This window comes from Ornithorhynchus anatinus, chromosome 7 (assembly GCF_004115215.2).
Source record: "Ornithorhynchus anatinus isolate Pmale09 chromosome 7, mOrnAna1.pri.v4, whole genome shotgun sequence".
NCBI classification, from domain to species: Eukaryota; Metazoa; Chordata; class Mammalia; order Monotremata; family Ornithorhynchidae; genus Ornithorhynchus; species Ornithorhynchus anatinus.
In genome coordinates, this window is record NC_041734.1 from 28,508,925 (window position 1) to 28,532,339 (window position 23,415).

A 23,415-nucleotide genomic window follows, 5' to 3' on the forward strand; every position below is an offset into this window, starting at 1 on the left:
TTTTGAAAAAGCTCCAGCAGTAAGAAGGTAGTATTTGTTAAACACTTACTGGGTGCCAAGCATTGTAGTCAGCTTCGAGGCAGGTACAAGATAATCAGGTCACAGTCTAAGGGTGGAGGAGAACAGGTATTTTATCCCCATTATACTGAGGAGGAAACTGAGTCACAGAGAATTGAAGTGATTTGCACAGAGTAACCCTGGAGGTGGAGACGGTATTCAAACCCAGATCCTTCGACTCCCAGGCTTGAGCTCTTTCCACTAGCCCATGATGGTTCCTGAACAGGAAGCACAGGAAGGCAATAGAGTAGTATCGACAAACATTCTGTTTTATGGATGGAATTCCATTCTGCTTTTTGGAATACTACAAGGGAGCAAAGGCATTCTGCTCTTTGGAATTTTACAAGGTAGGAGAGGCAGCAATTCATAAAGACTGGATTCACAGAGCTTCATTCACAGAGCTTTCATTCATTCAATAGTATTTAAGGAATGCTTACTATGTGCAGAACACTATACTAAGTGCTTGGAATGTACAGTTCGTCAACAGTTAAAGACAATCCCTCACCAATGACAGGCTCACAGTCTAAATGGGGGAGACAGACAACAAAGCAAAACAGAATAAAACAAAGCATCATCAAGATAAATAGAATCAAGGAGATATGCACCTCATTAACAAAATAAATAGGGTAATAAATAATATATACAAATGAGCACAGTGCTGAGGGGAGGAGAAGGGGGAAGAGCAGAGGGTGGGAAGGGGGAGGGGAGGGGCAGCAGAGGAAAAGGGGGGCTCAGTCTGGGAAGACCTCTTGGAGGAGGGGAGCTCTCAGCAGGGCTTTGAAGAGGGGAAGAGAGTTAGTTTGGTGGATATGAGGAGGGAGGGCATTCCAGGACAGGGGTATGACCTGGGCCAGGGGTCGATGTCGAGATAGGTGTGAACAGGGGACCATGAGGAGGTGAGTGGCAGAGAAGCGGAGTGTACGGGGTGGGAAGTAGAAAGAGAGAAGGGAGGTGAATTAGAAGGGGGCAAGGTGATGGACAGCTTGATCGTCATCCCATTAAAATCACCCAATCCTTTGGGTCAGAGTGAGGTACTATCTTGTGGTTGGGAAACCAGTTCAGTGTATTGACTTCTGGGGTTGTAAGCCTCTGCTGGCCAGATGATAGGTCCTGAGATAGGGTAGGTTTGGGTGGAACTGAGGGGAGTCAATCAGTCAGTGGTATTTATTGAGCCCTGTGTCCAGAGCCCGGTACTAAACACTCTGGAGAGTACAATACAATAGTTAACCCTGCCCAAGAATGGGAGGGTCCAGGGAAGTCCTGGAGCAGGCCATAGACAAGACTTGGCTTCGCTTCTCCCTTTGAGGAAAATGGAAAGAATGTGATGTGACTGGTCAGTCGTGATTCCGGTGTCCAGGCCAGCTGGAGCGAATTTGTCAGAGAGCTCTCATCAAAGACAGCTCCCGGAAGTGAGGAGGCCCTGTAGCTTATGGCCCCTGAAACATTATCAATTAATCAGAGTGCTTAGCATAGCGTGGCTCAGTGGAAAGAGCCCGGGCTTGGGAGTCAGAGGTTATGGGTTCGAATCCCGGCTCTGCCACTTGTCAGCTGTGTGACTGTGGGCAAGTCACTTCACTTCTCTGTGCCTCAGTTACCTCATCTGGGATTCAGTGGACCTGCCGTCTTATCCCGGCTCCACCACTTGTCTGCTGGATGACCTTGGGCAAGTCATTTAACTTCTCTAAGCCTCAGTTTCCTCATTTGTAACATGGAGATTAAATCCTACACCCTCCTACTAAGACTGTGAGCTTCAGATAGGACAGGGACTGTGTCCAACCTGAATATCGTGGATCTACCCCAGCACTTCATACAGTGCTTGGAACATAGTAATGCTTAACAATTATCATTATGATTATTTTTATTATTCTTTAGCCCCCTACCATTCCCCTAAATCACGTGGCCACAGGGGAAAAGTGGAGCCCTAACGGAGCAATGAGAGGGGAGAAATCAATCAATCAGTCAATCATTGGTATTTATCGAGCACTTACTGGGGCAGATCAATGCGCGAATCATCTGGGAGAATACAGTAAAGAGACATGTTCCCTGTTCTCAAGGAGCGTACAGTCTAGAAAGAAAATGAAGGTAGCCATTGGTGGCTACAATAGTGGTGTTTGTAAAAATTGACCTCTTGAGAGCTCAAGAGCAGCAACTCTCTGAAGCTCAAGAAGCTGATGATGATCACAGCCCCAGAAACCAACTGCCTTTAACCCTTTGAGCTCTGGCTGATGGTGTGTCATTTGGGAAGAACTGGCCATTTGGTCTGTGCTGTCCATGGGATGTGGGTGAAGTTGGGAGGGTGGAGGGCAGGGGAGGTGTCGATTCGTACTGCTTTTGGTAAAGTTCAAGTTTTTTTTATGGTATTTTTTAAGTGGCTGCTATGTACCAAGCGCTGTGCTAAGCGATGGGGTAGATATACGTTAATCAGGTTGGACACAGTCCCTGTCCCACATGGGGCTCCCAGTCTTAATCATCATTTTACATATGAGGTAACTGAGACACAGTGAAGTGAAGTGATATGCCCAGGGTCACACAGAAGACAAGTGGCATAGCTGGAATTAGAACCCAGGTCCTTCTGACTCCTAGGCCTGTGCTCAGCCCGCATGTTTCACTCTTTTAATACCAACCTTCTCACTGTACCTCAGTCTCATCTATGTTGCCACCAAGCTCTAGCCCACATCCTGCTTCTGGCCTGTAATGCCCTCCCTCTTATCCAACAATTGCTCTCCCCAGCTTCAAAGCCTTATCGAAGACATTTCTCCTCCAAGGGGCCTTCCTTCATGAAGCCCTCCTTTCCTCCTTTCCCACTCCTTTCTGAGTCACCCTGACTTGCTCCCTTTATTCTCTTCCCAGCCCCACAGCACTTATGTACGTATCTGTAATTTATTCATTTATTTATATTAATGTCTGTCTCCCCCTCTAGATGTAAGGTCATTGTGGGCAGGGAATGTGTCTGTCTTCCAAGAGCGTAGTACAGTACTGTGCACAGAGTAAATACCCCATAAATACGATTAAGTGACTGTCCACTAGGCCACGCTGCTTCTTATTAAAGGGTAAAGTGATTTGCCCTCTAGAGCTGTCACCCAAGAGAGATCCTCTCTAAGCAGTGAAACTCCATCAGAAGCGAGATCTCTCCCATTCCCACTCCTCATCCTTCCCCTCTTTTCCCTGTCATCCATTCATTCAATCATATTTATTTAGCCCTTACTGTGTGCAGATCACTGTATTAAGTGCTTGGAATGTACAATTCGGCAACAGACAGAGAAAATTCCTGCCCAACAATGGGCTCACAGTCTAAAAAGGGGGTCCAGACAGCAAAACAAAACAAGTAGTCAGGCATCAATACCCCTGGCTTTATCCTGACAGAGAATGGTCACAACCAGAGATTGAGCAGGAGCAGTGCTCAATGGGTCATGATGGGGCAGGGTGAACGGATGGGGCTTGATTGAAGAAGGCTGCCATATGTTGGGTTAGCAGTTGGGTGGGAAGTTCAAACTGGGTGATCTGGGAGGACCAGGGTGGGTGATCATTAAGGAGCGGTCAATATGGGGTGAGTTGGTTGGGGAGGGGGTGGGTCAGGACCCTGTTTCTCCACCCTGAATGGCATGGGCTATGGGCTAGTCATGTGATGGGCAGAGTGCCTAACCCCTAGACTGTAAGCTTGTTGTGGGCATGGAATGTGTCTGTTTATTGTTGTCAGAAGCAGCATGGCTCAGTGGAAAAAGCACGGGCTTGGGAATCAGAGGTCATGAGTTCTAAACCCGGCCTTGCCACTTGTCAGCTGTGTGACTTTGGGCAAGTCACTTAATTTCTCTGTGCCTCAGTTACCTCATCTGTAAAATGGGGATTAAGACTGTGAGGCTCATGTGGGACAACCTGATTACCTTGTATCCCCCCACTGCTGAGAACAGTGCTTGGCACATAGTAAACGCTTGGCAAATGCCATTATTATTATCATTACTGTCCCAGGTGCTTAGTACAGTGGTCTGCATATAGTAGGTGCTCAATAAATACAATTGACTGAATGACTGTCATTGTTGGGTCTCAACCATTTGTGGATGGAAGAGGTAGCCTTTTCAGGACAGTGGGCTTGGATGGGTGGGAAAGAGCCAGAGAGGGTTCAGGGTTAGGTTGGAACTGGCAAGTGGTGGGTTTTATGTTAGTTGACAAGTCTGGCTGAATCTTGATCCAACACCTTCTGTTCCACTGCTCCCTTCTCCCATCCCATTCCCAACCTCCATGAACCTAAGAGCACAAACGAATGGAACATTTTGTTGTTAGAATGAAAACTTCTCCTGTACTACTATTTTTGCTTGGATTCATTCATTCAGTCATATTTACTGAGCACTTACTGTGTGCAAAGCACTGTACTAAGCACTTGGGAGAGTACAATATAAAAGAGTTGGTAGACACGTTCCCTTGCCCACAGCAGTAGCATTTCATCCTTTTCAAACCCCACTGTATGGTTCATTTATTCATCCATTCATTCATTCATTCAGTCACATTTATTGGGCATTTATGTGTATAGAGCACTGTACTAAGTGCTTGAGAGAGTACAGTACAACAATAAAGAGACACATTCCCTGCCCACAATGGGCTTACAGTCCTGTTGCCCCCCAAACCCTCGCTGCTGTGCACTGTCTGGTGACGATGACAGTCGTTTCACTTTGAAACAATTAATGGGTGCAATATAAGGAGCCACATGACCTAGTGGAAAGAACACGGCCCTGGGAATCAGAGGTCCAGGGTTCTAATCCTGGCTTTGCCACTTGCCTGCTACGTGACCTTGCCCTTTCACCTAACTTCTCTGTGCCTCCGTTTCCTCATCTGTAGAATGGGGATTCAATACCTGTTCCCCTTCCTACTTAGACCAGGAGGCCCTTGCAGGGCAGGGACTCTGCCCAACGTGATTATCTTATATCTACCCGAGCACTTAGAACAGTGTTTGACACTTAGTAAAACGCCTAACAGATACTACAATTGAAACTCCTGGGCCCTTTTGAAAATCAGGAGCTAAAAATGGTGTTTGCCATTGTTGAAACACGCAGTTGGATGGAATTTGCCCAATCATTGATAAAACTATATTTTATGGTTCAGCGATGGAATTCTGTAGGCTCATTACAGGCAGGGAATATGATATGTCTCTTTATTGTTGTTCTGTACTCTCTCAAGCTCTTAGTATAGTGCTCTGCACCCAGCAAACACTCAATAAAATGCGAATGAATGAATGAATTCTGAGAAGGATTACTTTTGTACGTGTTGTGCGATGTTGGCCAGAGGCGAAAAACAAGGAGCTGATCTCAGAAGTGGCTTGGGTAATCAGGAGAAATATCTACTGTGGGTGTGCCGAGATGAGCCTTGTCGTATGCACCCATAACCCATTGAGCAACGGGGTCCCACTGCCCTGCCGTGTTTCACCCCCATGTTCTCCTCAGGCTAGGATTGTGTAAAGGTTGGTGAAGCACAAGCTGGAATGTTAATGGACTAGATGGGCTGATTTATGGGGGAAAATAACATGTTGGCCTTGAAAAACGAAAATAACTCGAATTCTGGACACATGTGGTAGCTTTCCAACCCCTTCCCTGGAGCCATGCTTAGATTTCAAATGCTGAGTAAATGCATGGTGTGATCATCATAAAACTTGTTAGCCAGTGTATTTCCAGAAAGTGATTGAGTTCCTCTAATTTAGGGTTGTGCCCTGAACTTCGTGTTTCAGGCTGTCAGTCATTGTCACCAGGATTGCACAGCAGCTACGGTTTGGGGGGCAACAGGACTGTAAGCTCGTTGTGAGCGGGGAATGTGTCTGTTGTTGTATTGTACTCTCTCAAGCACTTAGTACAGTGTTCTGTACACGTAAGTGCCCAATAAATGAGAGTGAATGAATGAATGGATGAATAAATGAACCATACAGTGGGGTTGGAAGAGGATGAAATGCTATTGTTGTGGGCAGGGAACATGTCTATCAACTCTTTTATACTGTACTCTCCCAAGTGCTTAGAACAGTGCTTTCCACACAGTAAGTGCTCGATAAATATGACTGCATGAATGAATCCAGGAGAAAATACTAGTACAGGAGAAGTTTTCATATAGGTAATGATAATGAACTAGGTTCTTGAGAACGTACAAAAAAGAAGTTTAGCTGCCATTCCTCCCCTTGAGGAGCTTATAATCTAATGGGGAAGACAGGCGGACACAAATTGAACACACAACGGGTCAAAAACTGTAAGTTGAAAATAATATAAAGGAATTGGTATTACATCAATCAGTGCTATTTACTGAGCACTTACTGTGTGCAGAGCTCTGTACTAAGCACTTGGGAGAGTACAGTACAATAGAGTTGGTAGACACATTCCTTGCCCACAGCAAGCTTACAAATTGCTGGCTGAGGGATGTAAGACAGTGGGAGAGTCATCGGGAAAAGTCATCGGGAGGAGGCTATACATTGTGGGCAGGGAAAGCGTCTACCGATTCAGTTGTACAGCACTCTCCCAAGTTCTTGTATAGTATATTCTGCACAAAGTAAGCTCTCATTAAATACCATAGATTGATTTTAAAGGAAAGGATGGACATGGTATGGTGAAGCAGGTCATGAAGGTGGCTTCAGGTCAGAAGAAAACTGTGGGTAATGGGTGAAGGTGGAAAAGGCCAAATATACTTTGGGAGCTTTTTGGCTTAAGTTTGATTAAGCCCTCTTTTCCCCAGCTCGCTCTCCCTCCTGCATTGTCCAAGCACTTGGATCTGTGACCTTTGGACTTTCGATATTTGCTCCACTCTTAACCCCATAGCACTTTGTACGTACCTTTAAATTATATATTAACAATTATTTATTCATATTTATGCCTATCTCCCCCTCTAAACTGTAAACTTGTTATGGGCAGAGAATAAATCTGCTAGTTCTGTTGTACTGTGCTCTCCCAAGCACTTAGTACAGTGTTCTGTGCATAGTAAGCACTCAATAAATTGGCTTTTCTGGTGAAGAAAAGAAGAGTCAACGATTAAACTTGGTGGAATTTTGTTCTGTCAATGGGAATCTGAAATTAAATTAAAGTTTGCTTGAATTGCAATCCTAATAAGATTGAAATTTGTATCCAGACAGGATCATCCTCAAGGTTAGTTATGATAGTTATCTCTACAATGTAAGCTTTTTGCGGGAAAGGAATGTATCTGCCAACTCTGTTATATTGTACTCTCCCAAACACTTAGTACAGTGTTCTGCAAATAGCAAGTTCTCAATAAATATAATTGATTGATTGATATTAACTAGATAGGGTATTAATTAAGCACAAGGTAATCAGATCAGCCTCTCCCAGGATCATACCTGGAGAGTTTCCAGTAATCTACCAATCTCGATGACGGAAAGGAGGTTCAAGCAGAGGCATATCCATTCCATTCCTAGCTTGAGCAGTGACTAGCGAGTGGAAGGCAATCTGCTGTAAGTCAAAACTCACCCGTGCTGGGCAGCAGCGGCATGGAAGAGAGTTGAGGGCGGAGGCACAGGTTTAGTGCGTGGAAGGAGACAATGTTAAACCACTTCCATATTTTCACCAAGAAAGCTCTATGGATACACTACAGGTTACAGATGGAACTGGGGCGTTCTGGGAGAGATGTGTCCATGGAGTCACTATGGCTTGGGGACAACTCGACAGCGTTAGACAAGACAACTCGACAGTGTTAGACAAGACAACTTGACAGCGTTAGACAAGACAACTTGACAGCGTTAGACAAGACAATCAGATCAGACACATTTTCTTTCCCTCCTAGGCTAACAATCGCAGTGATAGAGGGAACAGATATCTCCATTTTACGCATGAGGAAGAGGAGGCCCAGAGAGGTTAAGTGACTTGCCTAAGGTCTGTCAGTGGTTTTTTATTGAGCACTTAATGTGTGCAGAGCACTGTACTCAGCGGTTGCTAGAGCACAGTACAAAACAGTAGGACACAAAGCCCACAAGGATTTTACAGACTAGAAGGGGAGCCATATGTGCTGTATGTGCAGTAACCCCCTCCCCCCACCTTAATTTCTGGACCATCACCCCTAAATCCCAGGGTGATGGCCATCAGATCGGATTCTATAATTAAGAAGCAGTGTGGTCTAGTGGATAGAGCACAAGCCTGGGAGTCAGAAGGACTGCAGTTTTAATCCTGGCTCCACCACTTGTCTGTTGTGTGACTGTGGGCAAGTCACTTCACTTCTCTATGTCTCAGTTGCCTCTTCTGTGAAATGGGGATTAAGACTGTGAGTCCCATTTGGGTCGGGGGCTGTGTCCAACCTGATTATCTTGTATCTACCTCGTGCTTAGAACAGTCCTTGACACATAGTAAGCACTTCACAAATACCACTGTTTGTTTTTAAAGTTGAAATCCTAAAGCTCTGGAAGTAATAATAAAAATAATTCAGTCACTCATTCATTTTTATTAAGCGTTTATTTTGTGCAGAGCACTATACTAAGCACTTGGGAAATCACAAAACAATGATAAATAGTGATGATAATAATAATAATGGTATTTCTTAAGCACTTACTATGTTAGTTATCATAGTACAACTGTACTGGCAGGCACTGTACTAAGCGTTGGGGCAGATACAAGTGAATTGTGTTGGACACAGTCCCCTGTCCCACATGGGGGCTCACAGTCTCAATCCTCATTTTCCAGATGAGGTAACTGAGGCATAGAGAAGTGAAGTGACTTTACCATAGTCACACAGCAGACAAGTGGCAGAACCGAGATTAGAACCAATTACTTTTTGACTCCCAGACCTGTGCTCTATCCACTACCGAACCAATGCGTCCAACCTCACATTCCCTCTTTCCCTGCCTGCAGGTAACTGCACCCCGGTCTCTGGCTTAGCCTGCTCAGTCTAGAGAAAAAATTAGGCCAGAGCCTCAGTCTGTGTAATGTCCTGGGTCCAGACTCCAGCGAAGTTCTGACCAGGAGACAGAGAGGATGGGATGAATGGGACACAGAAAGGACAAAGTGACCAGGCACAGAAAAGACAGCATAGAGTTGACAGGGTGATCATGACGTTACCTTAGCATTTGACCTGTGCTCTTTCAAGTTTGAGTGAAAAGGGGAGGGTTGCCTAGGCATTTCCCAACCTACCCTCTCATCAATTCTATCTCAATCTCTGGGAACTACTCAACTCTTCTAAGTGTGTTTGTTTCTTCAAAGGTATTTTTGTGGACTAAGGGTCAGGGATGGAATATGCTGCAGTGGTGGATGAAGCAACCGTGTGGAGATGAATTCTAACCCTGCCTCTGCCATTAGTAAACTGCTGTGGTGGTCTCCAAGCCTCCATTTCCACATCTGGGAAATGAGTCTAACTGAATCAGTTTGCCTGGAAGCTCTAATCCTAAAGAACAAATAATAATTCTAGCAGTAATAAGAATTGTGGTATTTGCTAAGTGCTTATTATGTGTCAAGCATTGTACTGAGTGCTGGGTTAGAGAAACAGCATAGTATAGTGGATAGAGCACAGGCCTGGGAGTCAGAAAGTCATGGGTTCTAATTCCGGCTCTGCCACTTGTCTGCTGTGTGACCCTGGGCGAGTCACTTCATTCCACTGTACCTCAGTTGCCTCACCTGGAAAGTGGGGATTGAAACTGTGAGCACCACATGGGCCAGGGATTGTGTCCAACTCGATTTGTTTGTATCCACCCCAGCCCTTAGTACAGTGCCTGGCATAATAATAATAATAATAATGTTGGTATTTGTTAAGCGCTAACTATGTGCAGAGCACTGTTCTAAGCACTGGGGTAGACACAGGGGAATCAGGTTGTCCCACGTGGGGCTCACAGTCTTAATACCCATTTTACAGATGAGGTAACTGAGGCACAGAGAAGTTAAGTGACTTGCCCATAGTCACACAGCTCACAAGTGGCAGAGCTGGGATTCGAACCCATGATCTCTGACTCCAAAGCCCATGGCATATAGTAAGTGCTTAAATAGTACCATTGTTATTATCATTATTAAGTCAATCAGATTAGACACAGTTCCAGTCCCACACGGGACTCTCAATCTAAGTAGGAAAGAGAACAGATACTGAATCCCCATTTTGGAGCTGGAGGAACTGAGGCACAGAAAGCTAAATGACATGGCCATAGTCACATAGCAGACAAGTGGCAAAGTCAGGATTAGAACCCAGGTTCTGTGACTTCCAGGCTTGTGCTCTTTCAACTAGGCCACACTGCTTCCCAATGGATTTCCTTAGTTTTATTCAAATGGAAGACTGAGTCAATGTTGATCAAGATTTTCCTGAAAAGAGATAAAAGAGGAACAGTAGTTCCTTCAGATCACCCCGTACCCAAAGAACTGCCTATACTCAAGGGGAAAGCCTGTTGCTGAGGTTAAATGTTTGCCATATTGACTTTTCCAGCCACTCTAAGCCCTGGATACTGAGTTTGTCCAAGACAGGATGTGTGGAACAGTTTCCTTTTGGGATTTAGTGAAGTAGCCAAACCCACATTCCACTTAGAGGCAAATGTGCAAGGAGGAGTGTTTGAGCCCAAGGGTTTCTGAGAGTTTGGAGAAGGGAACAGAGAGTCATATGAGTGAAACTGTGGTTTGAAGAGCAGCCAGCTAGGGTGTATGCCCGACTGTTTCAAGAGGAAGCTCAGATGACCCTTCCTGGAACTGGATCATTTCCCCAGGGTGGAAAAAGCAGTCAGATGTCTGCTTTGTTGTTTCAGGGATGTAGGGGGGGGATGGATTGCCAGATTCTTTTAGAGGTGTGAAGGAGAAAGAAACACTGCTTCTCCCTCCCCCCCCCCCACAGGCTGGTGGAGAGGGGTGGGGAGGAACATATGACTGACCTTCAACCTCTCAGATAGGGCGGTTCTAAAATACCAGCAGATTCTAAAGGGGTTGGATACTCATGATTGAGCTGTCCATGCTGGGGTATTAGAGGGAAATCTGGGGATGGAGAGGGGAAACCTTGGAGTCTTGGATGTTCCAGGAGGGTGGGGGCCAGACACAAGGTTCCTTTATAGTAGTTGAGGTATTTGTTAAACGCTTGCCAAGTGTTAAGCACTGTTCTAAGAGCTGGGGTGGATACAATTTAATCGGGTCAGACAGAGTCCCTGTCCCACTTGGGGATCACAGTCTAAGGAGAAGGGAGTACAGGTTTTGTTGTTGCTGTCAGAGACTGAAAATAATAATAATAATGATAATGGTGGTATTTAAGTGCTGACTATGTGCCAAGCACTGTGGTAGATACAAAATTATCAGGTTGGACACAATCCCTGTCCCACATGGGGCTCAAGCTTAATCCCCACTTTACAGATGAGGTAACTGAGGCCCAGAATTTGTGTCTTGCCCCAGGTCATACAGCAGACAAGTGACGGAGCCAGGATTAGAACCCAAGTCCTTCCGACTCCCAGGCCCATGTTCTATTCACTAGGCCACACTACTTCCCAAATCATCTGAAAAAGACCTATGGTCCCATGTGATAATGGCATTGCTGAAGGTCTCCTGTTCTTTAGGTCTCCATTAACAAGTGGTTGGCTGTTCTTTGCCTCGACCTTCACTAGCACAGATGCAGAATAGTCAACCAGGAGCAGGCATTCTTGATCCATGGCAGTTATTGAGCAATGTACTAAGCGCTTGGGAGAGTGCTTGGAGAATCAGCATGGCGCAGTGGATTGAGCTCAGGCTTGGGAGTCAGAAGATCATGGGTTCTAATCCTGGCTCTGCCACTTGTCAGCAGTGTAACCTTGGGCAAGTCACTTAACTTCTCTGTGCCTCATCTGTAAAATGGGTATGAAGACAGTGAGCCCCATGTGGGACAACCTAATTCCCCTGTATCTACCCCAGTGCTTAGAACGGTGCTTGGCACATAGTAAGCACTTAACAAATACCAACATTATTATTATTATTACTTGTCTGCTCTGTGACCTTGGGTGAGTCACTTCACTTCTCTGTGCCTCAGTTACCTCATCTGTGAAATGGGGATTAATTAATTCATTCATTCAATAGTATTTAGACTGTGAGCCCCGTGTGGGACAAGGACTGTGTCCAACCCGATCTGCTTGTATCCATCTCAGCGCTTAGTATAGTGCCTGGCACATAGTAAGCGCTTTACAAATACCACAATTATTATTATTACTACAGTACTACAGAGCTGGCAGGCATGTTCCCTATCCATAATGAGCTTACAGTTTTAAATCAAAGCAGTCAGCAGCTATCTACAAGTCACAGATCAGCTCCTTTGAGTTTTTCTGGATCATGATAATTGCAGTTTCCACAGTCCTTTTCTGCCAAGGGGCTCACAACTACAGTGCTCTACACATAGTAAGCGCTCAATAAATACTGTTGAATGAACTTCACAATATTTAAGATGTTGGGGACACAGTAAGGGAACTAATATCCCAAATGCACTGGTTCTTTTCAAGGTCATCGACTGGGTTGGGGCCAGTCAGGACCTGAGCCTATAGGTTACAACTCTTTCCCTCACCCTGATGTCGGCCAAGCCAGGCCAGTCTGGCTAGGCCCACTCAATCTGCCTCTTGCAAATATACCTGTTTCTGTTTTTCAGTTCTCCTAGTCACAGTTTATCTTCCCTCTGCACTGTTTTTCTTCTCCTAAGTGATCTCCTGCTTTGCGACTTGGGCATTGTGTGATCATTCCTCTTGTATTAGCTTCATTTTGTCTCGAGCCTCTGAGGGTTGGAAGCCTGAATGCTCTCCTTCCTGCCTGGAACTTTCCCCTTTTTCTTCTTCTCCACAGCTCTCTCCATCTTCAAAGCATTCCCAAAATCCTTTTTTTCCTCCAGGAAGCTATCCCGGATTGCATTTTTCTTTTCCTTTCTTTTCCTCAAGTTTTATTTTTCCAATTGTCACCTCAGCACGTTTACACCATCACCTTTAACGCCTTTGTTCACATAGATGTACATACTTCAATTTTTAAGTACTTATCCATCTTTCCATTTTTAGCTTCCTTCTATCTGTCATTTATCTTCTGTCTGTGTCAGTTTATTGAGGTCACAATTGTGCCTTTCACCTCTATTGCATGCTCCCAGGTGTTTAATAGAGTGCTCTCTCTGCCCACAGGAGGCAATCGATAACTACAATTGATGCCTTGATTGGGATGGTGTGGCATTGTGGAAAGAGCATGGGCTTGGGAGTCAGAGGTTGTGGGTTCTAATCTCAGCTCTGTGACTTGTCAGCTGTGTGACTTTGGGCAAGTCACTTAACTTCTTTGTGCCTCAGTTACCTCATCTGTAAAATGGGGATTCAGACTGTGAGCCCTACATGGCACAACCTGATAACCTTGTATCTACCCCAGCACTTAGAACAGTGCTTGGCACGTAGTAATTGCTTAGCCAATACCATCATTATTCTTATTATTATAAGTCTCATAGATGGACATTGTTGAGTCTTGTATCTAATAATAATAATAATGGTATCTGTTAAGTGCTTTCTATGTGCCTTATTAAGATCACACAGCCTCCAAGATAACTTAAGTGATTATGGTATTTGATAAGTGTTTACTGTGTGTCAAACACTATTCTAAGCATTGGGTTAGATACAGTTTAATTAGATTGGACACAGTCCCTGTCCAGCTGGATTACTGTGTCAGCCTTCTCTCTGATCTCCCTTCCCCCATCTCTCCCCACTCCAGTCTATTCTTCATTCCCCTGCCCGGATCACCTTTCTGCAGAAATGCTCTGGGCATGTCACTCCCCTCTTTAAAAACCTCCAGTGGTTGCCTTTCAACCTCCGCATGAAACAAAAACTCCTCACTCTTGGCTTCAAAGTTCTCCATCACCTTGCCCCCTCCTACCTCACCTCCCTTCTTTCTTTCTACTGCCCACCCCGCACGCTCCGCTCCTCTGCCGTTCACCTCCTCACTGTCCCCTGTTCACACCTATCCCACTCTGGCCCACGTCCTACTGCTATCCTGGTACCCTCCTCACCTCTGCCAAACTAACTCTCTTCCCCTCTTCAAAGCCCTACTGAGAGCTCACCTCCTCTAAGAGGCCTTCCCAGACTGAGCTACCCCTTTTCCCTCTGCTCCCTCTGTTCCCCCTCTGCCCTCTGCTCCTTCCCCTCCTTTTTCCCCTCCCCTCAGCACTGTGCTCATTTGTATATATTTTATTACCCTATTTATTTTGCTAATGAGGTGTACATCCCCTTAATTCTATTTATCGTGATTATGTTGTCTTGTTTTGGTCTGTCTCTCTCCCCCTATTAGACTGTGAGCCTGTCATTGGGCAGGAATTGTCTCTCTCTGTTGCCAAATTGTACATTCCAAGTGCTTAGTACAGTGCTCTGCACTTAGTAAGCGCTCAATAAATACTATTGAATGAAACGGGGCTCATAGTCTAAGTAGGAGGGAGAACAGATACTGAATCCCAGTTTTTACAGTTGAGAAAACTGAGGCAGAGTTCTTCGCACATGGTAAGTGCTCAATAAGTTAAAATGAGTGAACAGAGAGTTAGAGTGACTTGCCCAAGGTCACACAGCAAGCAAGTGGCAGAGCCAGAATTAGAACCCAGATCCTCTGCCACCCAGGCCCATTCTTTTTCTATCAGGCCATGCTGCTTCCTTCCCTGATTAGGCCCTTTTTTCTCCAACTCCCACTCCCTTCTGCACCATCTGTATACTTGGATCGGTACCCTTTGGGCACTTGCTATTCGCCCCACCTTCAGCCCCACAACACTTATGTACATCTCCATAACTTATTTATTTATATCAATGTCTTCTCTCCCTCTAGACTGTAATTGCACTCTGGGGAGGGACTGTGCCTCCCAACTCTGTAGTATTCTCTGTAGTCTCTCCCAAGTGTTTAATGCAGTAGTGTAATAATAATAATGGTATTTGTTAACTGCTTACTATGTGCCAATCATTGTTCTAAGCTCTGAGGTAGATACAAGGCATTCAGCTTGTCCCATGAGGGGCTTACAGTCTTAATCCCCATTTTACAGATGAGCTAACTGAGACACAGAGAAGTTAAGTGAGTTGCCCAAAGTCACACAGTTGAGTAGTAGAGCTGGGATTAAAACCCATGACCACTGGCTCCCAAGCCCGTGCTCTTTCCAGTCACACTGCTTCTCTGTGCTACTGTGCACACAGTAAACACTCAATAACAGTGTTGATTGATTGCCAAACTTTGTACTACAAGCTGGGGTAGATATTCAATAATCAGTGAAGACCCAAGTCCCTGTCCCACGGGAGGCTTGCAGTCTAAGTAGGAGTGAGGCTAGACTTTGAGTTGCCATTTTACAGCTGAAGAAACTGAGGCTCAGTGAAGTGAATTGACTTGAACCAGCTTATACAGCAGGCAAGTGGCAGAGCACTATACCCCAGCCTCTTCAGAGACCTCCCCGCCCCCTGGAAGAACCCCTGCCTTTCTGAACCCACCTTTCACTTCCCATTGGGGCAGTCTGGTTGTTAGAGATGAAGCGCTGAGTACAGTGCTCTGCACACAGTAAGCAGTCAAAAAGTACGATTGGTTGATTGATTCTTTTAGCTGTTTCAACCTCCTTCCTCACAGCCTTTTTCCTGGCGTCATAAAACACATCCCCGTGGCCTAACTTTCTATTTTATGTCTTCTTTCGTCTTCCCAAGAGTTCACAGATGAGCAATCTGCCGGTTTCAGGAAGGCTAAGGAGAAGAAGGCAGGGCCAGGGAAATCCATGCATTTAAGTACAGAGTTGACCATCCAGATCTTGGAGATGGAAGAGCGGGGCAGAAGAGGTTATCTGCTTGTAGGCAGCTGCTTAACACAAACCATACGCTGGTGGCTCTCGAAGCCACCTAGTGGTATAATTTCTGCTTTAGAGCAAGACCGAGAAATACACAATCCCTGCTCATCCTAACCCTCTGTGCAGCTCCTTGCAAGGGGCACAAACCTTACCAGCTCCAGACATTACCCATAACAATCAGGGATTATAGGCAACAGGCCATTTGGAAGGTAACTTTTCTGGCTGTGCCCCCTGAAATGAGCTAAGAATGCAGATGACATGTATTTTTTTAAAAAAATCACAGTGTGTTAAGTGCTTACTATGTGTTGAGCACTGTTCTAAGAGCTGGAGTAGATACAAGCTTTATCAGGATGGATGCAATCCTTATCCCGTAAGGGACAGTTTGAGTTGAAGGGAGGAGGAGTTAATCCTCATTTTACACATAAGGTGACTAAGGTGACAGAGAAGTTATGTGATTTGCCCAAAGTCACACAGCAAGCAAAGCCCTCTGACTCCCAGGACTGAGTAGTTTCCACTATCATCATCATCATCATCATCATCAATGGCATTTATTGAGCCCTACCTATGTGCAGAGCACTGTACTAAAAGCTTGCGTGAGTACAGTGCAACAGAATTGGTAGACATATTGGTAGACATTGGTAGACAATTGGTAGACAATTGGTAGCCATTGGTGCCCACAGCGATCTGACAGTCTAGACCATGTTGTTTCTCTTTACCTAGTACCAAATCTGGGTGAGCAGTAACATACAGGGGAAGGGAAAAGAAGCATTGAAAGGACTTGTCTACTTGTCTGATGGCCACACTCATACTGGCCATACGCATAGAAGAAGTCAGGGGAGAGGAGGGCAGAGGAGAAATGTGAAAAATTGCTTGGAGGACACTCAGTCCTACTGACCTCTTTCCTGAAGGAAGGCTAACAGGATTTAATTACCAGGTGCCTATCTGGTACCTTCATGTGGGATATAGCCAGTCAGTCACCGGGAAGTGGGGATTGGGAAAGGAGGTAGGGGTTGATGAAGGAGCCCCTCAGTTTGAGTGGAGATTTGGGGAGCAATCCTTGAGAAGCTGACCTAGGAAGAAGGCTTCTCCATATTGGAATTCAATGTTTAAGATCCCAGAGGAGTGAGGCTCCTTACCCTAAACTGGGAAACTCTCCATCTTGTCGTTTGGTAGCAGTTCTATCCCAGCACCTGAAAATCTTGAAGGAAGAATTGTGGCCTAGTGGAAAGAGCACAGGCCTGGGAGTCAGAGGACCTGGGTTCTAATTCTGGTTTTGCCACGTGTCTGCTGTGTGACTTAGGGCAAGTCATTTAACTTCTCTGGGCCTTGGTTTCCTCATCTGTAAAATGGGAACAGGAACTGGGTCCAACCTGATTAGCTTGTATCTACCTCAGTGCTTAGTTCAGTGGGTGGCACATAGTAAGTGTTTAACAAATATCATAAAAAGAAAACAGATCTGGAGAGAGTGAACCTGAAACTAGGAACTTTGAGGCAGGAGGAGGAAGAGGAGAAGAGGGTAGGGGGAAAGAAAGGGGAGAAAGAGGAGGAGGAGGAGGATGGGGCGGAAAGGGAGAAGGAAGTGAACTAGAAGGTTTTGTGTCTCAGTATGGAAAGTAGATAGGGTCATGGGAAAGTGTTTTAGGCTTTGTTTCCTAGTTAACTTGTTCAGAATCCTTTTGGTTTGTCCATTAGAAACCCACTGAGCCATCTAACCTCTGTTTCTGCCTGCATCATGGGCTTGGGTACCTCTGGGGAGCCACAGGGACACATGTTTGTCTGGGAAGATGAGGGAGGGAGAAAAGACCATTCCTTTCCCTCCCACCCCCCACTGCCCTCTGAAGTTCTTGCAGCCAACTTCGGGAGGGAGGTTGACTAGCTGGACCCCGAATGATCTCTTTGCTGTTCTGAAAGGGCTTATTTGAGAAACATGATGTGGGTAACATTCAAAGGGTTTGCTTGGCATGGAGCCTCAATCTTCCTCATCCCTGGAAGAGAAAAAAAAGATAGGTTTTAAGACCCAGAGGATGTCATCAGGGCTTGGTAGAGGGAGGAGGGGGGAATCTGGACTCTCCTTAAGTCCAGACCTGCCAGAAGAAAATTACTTTCATCAGAATGATCAGAATCCATTAGATTGTAAGTCCTCCAAGGGCAGAACTTGCAATTACTATTAGTGTCCTTTCCAAAGTACTCAGTAAGTCCTCAGGGTATACAATTGATTAACAGTTTCTGTTGAATCAGAGGAGATGGAAAATCATAAAATGGCTTAAGCCAAGCATTTGGAAGAGGTTTTTTTGGTTTAATCAGTCAGTGGTATTTATTGAGCGCTTGCTGGGTGTAGAGAAAGTACTAAGGCCTTGAAAGTTGTCAATCACAATCCCTGCCCAACAGAAACTTATAGATTAGTGGGATAATGACAAAGAGTACACTTTTGTGTGTGGTCAGTTAAAGGGGAAATTTATCATTTATGCCATGGCCATATCAGTTTGGTCAAGCCTTCTAAAAGGATCCAGACACTCTAAGGGGCCCTTTTCCCGAATCCTGTTGAAGCACCAAGGGGTTTCAAACTTTTGACCTGCTTTGTGGCTAATTGAATTTCCAGTTCAAGGTGTGAGGCCTTGAGGCCTGAGATGGTGTTCTGAGCTGTAAATCAAAGCCCTAAGCAGAGGGAAGTTGCCCAATCAGACCCACAGTTTCCTACATCAGTAATCAATCAGTGGTATTTATTGAGCACTTACTGAGTGCAGAACACTGTACGGAGAAGCAGCATGGCTTTGTGGATAGAGCAAGGGCCTGGGAGTCAGAAAGACCTGTGTTCTAATTCTGGCTCTGCCATGTCTGCTGTGTGACCTAGGCAAGTCCCATTTCTACCTCTCTTGTGCAGTAGCCCAAGTCCACCTTGTGTGGTCTGGAATGTGTCTATCAACTCTAATAAATTATACTCTCCCAAGCACTTAGTACAGTGTTCTGCACACGGTAAGAGTTTGATAAATATGCTTGACTGATTGACCAGAAATCCCCTCAGTGGTTTTTATTCCTTGACATCAAGTAATTCTGCACCTTCTAGACTGTGAACTCGTTGTGGGCAGGGAAGGTTGAATTGTACTCTCCCAAGAGCTTAGTATAGTGCTCCGCACACAGTAAATTCTCAATAAATACCATTGATGGAGCGATCCTCCAACCTATTGCTCACCATCCAGAGAGTATCACCAGCTGAGGGCACAGGAAGTGTTTCCTTGATCTGTTCCTCATGAGGAACTTATTGGGGTCAGCTCCTTGGCCCTTACGCCTTGCCCCCTCCTACGTCACCTGGCTGCTTTCCTACTATATCCCAGCCCTCAAACTTCATTCCTCTAATGCCAACCTGCTCACTGTACCTCCGTCTCGTCTACCTCACCACCTCACCACCAATCTCTCACCCAAGTCCAGCCTCTGGCCTGGAAGTCCCTTTCTCTTTATATCTGACAGACAGTTACTCTCATCCCTTTCAAAGCCTTATTGAAAACATATCTCCTCTAAGAGACCTTTTCCTGAATAAACCCTCTTTTCCTTTTGTTCTACTCCTTTCTATGCTTCTGCATTGCCCTGATTTGCTTCCTTTACTCATGCCCTCTCCCAGCCCCAAAGCATTTATGTACCTATCCACAATTTATTTGTTTATATTAATGTCTGTCTCCCCTTCTAGACTGTAAGCTCATTATGGGCAAGGAATGTGTCTGTTATGTAGTTCTATTCTACTCCCCCAAGCTCTTAGAACAGTACTCTGCGTACAATGTGTTCAATAAATATGATTGATTGATTAGGGAATGGGGGGTGAGGGAGGAGGAAGAAAAAGGTGTGTGTGTGTGTGTGTGTGTGTGTGTGTGTGTGTGTGAGAAAGCTGCTGATTTGGGCAACAGATTGTGTCAGGGATGTGAGTCTATTGCTGTGGTGTGTGCTGCTACTCTTAGCTGAATCACGTCTGTGACCTCATAAATCAGTGATAAATGGTGTGAAAATTCCTGGGAACAAAATGTGAAGAAGATTCTAACAAAGTTGATTGTTTTTACTTTCCCAATTTGGCAGAAGTGGCAAAAACTCAACTATGATATCTACGCCTTGAGGCAAATTAGAAGGGAAGTGCAAAACCGATGGAAACGTATTTTGGAGGATTTAGGTGAGTTTGAAAATATTCTGAGTGGAGGTGGATGAGCCCTGGGTTAATGTATTTTGCCAGTGCCCTACTGAATTCAAGGACTTTTGATGATGCTCCCTGACTTTCGAGTGGGAAGAGTTTTCCAGAGATCAGAAATGCATTCTGACCCAAACTTCCAGGTTCCTGTAGATGTCTTTGAGCACAGCTATATAGGATGAGTTGGGTTTGCTATCTGGCATCATAACTGGAAGGTCATAGACACAGGTATCTCGTAGGATTCCTATAGGTGGGCAAACTTGGTTGCCTGATACCTTTGTAGAGAAGAAGTTTATAGTTTTTTTTATTTGTTTCTTAATGGTATTTCTTAAGCATTTACCATGTGCCAGGCACTATATTAACTGTTGAGATAGATACAAGCAATGAGGTTGGGCCCAGTCCACATCCCACATGGGGCTCACAGTCTTAATAATAATCATAATTATTATTATGATGATATTTGTAAAGCGCTTACTATGTGCCAAGCACTTTTCTAAGTGCTGGAGGAGATATAAGGTTATCAGGTTGTCCTAGGTGGGGCTTACAGTCTCAATCCCCATTTTACAGAGGAGATAACTGAAGCCCAGAGATGTTAAGTGACTTGCCCAAAGTCACACAGCCAACAGGTGGCAGAGCTGAGATTAAAACCCACGACCTTTGACTTCCAACCCTGTGATCTTTCCACTAAGCCTCGCTGGTTCTCTATTTTTGTTAAGTGCTTAACTATGTGCCATGCAGTGAATTAAACACTGGGGTGGATACAAGCAGATCAGGTTGGACACAGTCCCTGTCCCACATGGGGCTCACAGTCTCAATCATAGTATTGGCATTTGTTAAGCACTTACTATGTGCCAGGCACCGTTCTAAGCACTGGGGTAGATACAAGATAATCAGGTTGTCCCATGTGGGGCTCACAGCCTTAATCCCCATTTTACAGATGAAGTAAATGAGGCACAGAGAAGTTAAGTTACTTGCCCAAAGTCACACAGCTGAGAAATGGCAGAGCTGGTATTAGAACCCATGACCTCTGACTCCCAAGCCTGTGTTCTTTCCATTGAACCACACTGCTTTTCTTAATCCATGATTTACAGATGAGATAATTGAAGCACGGAGAAGTGAAGAAACTATTTTCATTAATAGTAATATTATTTGTTAAGTACTTACTGTGTGCCAAACACTGTTCTAAGCTCTGGGGTAATCAGGTTAAACACAGTCCCTGTCCCACATGGGGCTTACACTCTTAATCTCCATTTTCCAGTTGAGGTAATTGAGGTGCAGAGAAGTGAAGTGGCTTGCCCAAGGTCATGCAACAGACAAATGGGGGAGCTATGATTAGAACCCAGGTCTTTCTGACTCCTAGATTGGCGCTGTATCCACTAGGCCATGTCACTTGCCCAAGGTCATACAGCAGACAAGTTGCAGAGCAGGAATTAGAACCCAGATCCTCTGACTCCCCAACCCATGCTCTATCCACTAGTCCATGCTGTTTGAATCCTTCCCTGGAGAGATTTTACCTGAAGCATTTGTACATTTATTTAGTCCTCCTTACCAGTCAGCAGTGACTCATCCCTTTGGTATTCATTCATTCATTCATTAAATCGTACATATTGAGTACTGTTTCCTGGACCATCACTCACTTCCTTTTCCCCTAGTATGCTTTGTAACAAAGCTTTTATAATAGTCAACTGAACAGCACTGTTGCCTTGTATACAGTTGGGTGGTTCTGGAACTAGAGGCCAAGTTGATGCCTCTGCTTCCCAGGTCATGGCAGCCTCAGTAATCTGGTTTTTGAATTATTTACTCAATAGCCATTTGGCCTGCAGGGGCACTCAGCAGACACTTAACCGAGTCTGCATTAGAACCCAGGTCCTTCTGACTTCCAGGACTGTGCTCTATCCACTAGGGCACACTGCTTCTCTTTGACTATTGACTATTGGTAAGGATATTCTGAATGTATATGTATATATATATATATATATATATATATATATATGTATATATATATATAATAATAATAATAATGTTGGTATTTGTTAAGTGCTTACTATGTGCTGAGCACTGTTCTAAGCACTGGGGTAGATACAGGGTAATCAGGTTGTCCCACGTGAGGCTCGCAGTTAATCCCCATTTTACAGATGAGGTAACTGAGGCCCAGAGAAGTTAAGTGACTTGCCCACAGTCATACAGCTGACAAGTGGCAAAGCCGGGATTCGAACCCATGATCTCTGACTCCCAAGCCCGGGCTCTTTCCACTGAGCCATGCTGAAACAGTGTGCCCTAGTGAAAAGATCACGGGCCTGGGAGTCAGAGGACCTGAGTTCTAATCCTGGCTCTGCCTCTTGTCTGCTCAATTACCTTGAGCAAGTCACTTGACTTCTCTGGGCCTTAGTTACCTCATCTGTAAAAGGGGGATTAAGATTATGAGCCCCATAAATAGCTTGTAATTACTCCAGCACTTAGTTCAGTGCCTGGTACATAATAATAATAATTATGGTACTTGTTAAGTGCTTACTATGTGCCAAGCACTGTTCTATGTGCTGGGGTAGTTACAAATTAATCAGCACTTGGCAAACTATAAATCATTGGAGTTGCCACTTCACAGATCCAATTCTCTGGACAAGTAAGTTAGGGTTAACAATTGAATAAATTAATGTTTACTGGCCCCGAGGAAAAAAAAAAACATTGTCCATTAAGGAGATCGTGGTCAACAGTGTTGCCAAATGGAAAGAGCATAAGATTGGGCATCAGTAGACCTGGATTCTAATTAGGCTTCACCACTTGCAAGCTGTGTGACCTTGGTCAAGTTATTTGATTTCCCTGTGCCTTAGTTTCTTCATCCATAAAATAGGCATTGAATACCTGTTCTCCCTTCTGCTTTGATTGTGAGCCCCATGTGTCCATTCCGATTATTCTAAATCTATCCCCAGGCTTAACCCAGTGAATGGCACTTAGTTAGATTTGTTAAAATCTTATTATCTATATACATATTAGATCTTGTTATTTTGATGTGTGTTGTGCAGATAATCTGTTTGGTATAGACCACTAAAGAATTGTTTGTTTGGAAGATCTAAATTTGGGACAAATGTTTTCTCTTTTAGGCTTTCAGAAGGAAGCAGATTCCTTGTTATCAGTTACTTATCTCAGCACCATCAGCGATTCTCAGAATACAAGAAAGGCCCGGGAGATGCTATTAAAGCTGGCTGAGGAAACCAGTATTTTCCCAAACAGCTGGGGGTTATCAGAGAGATATCTCTTTGTGGTGGTAAATGGCTTATTTTTAATGGCTTGTTTTAGGCATTAAGATTTGAATAGTAAATTTAAGGGTTTGCCTCTAATTTTTTTCTCTAAGTCTTAAAATAGGCTGCATCTTTTGCTGGGTTTTAAGTTATTTGTGTAAACTCAGGGAAAGAATCACAGGGCATGTATCCCCTTTACAAACTCAGGGATCAATTAGAGAAAAAGGCAAAATCCCAAGATTCTATTTTCTAAAATAA

At 44.6% G+C, this 23,415-nt stretch overlaps 1 protein-coding gene across 1 annotated transcript in view; it reads left to right on the forward strand.

Annotated features, from left to right (window-relative positions):
- MREG (melanoregulin) overlaps positions 1-23,415 on the forward strand; it is a 56,522-nt gene that overhangs the window by 31,508 nt on the left and 1,599 nt on the right. The window contains exons 3-4 of the mRNA XM_029068216.1: positions 19,816-19,906; positions 23,020-23,183. Coding sequence (XP_028924049.1) covers positions 19,816-19,906; positions 23,020-23,183 — 255 coding nt within the window. The remainder of the gene's footprint in view (positions 1-19,815; positions 19,907-23,019; positions 23,184-23,415) is intronic.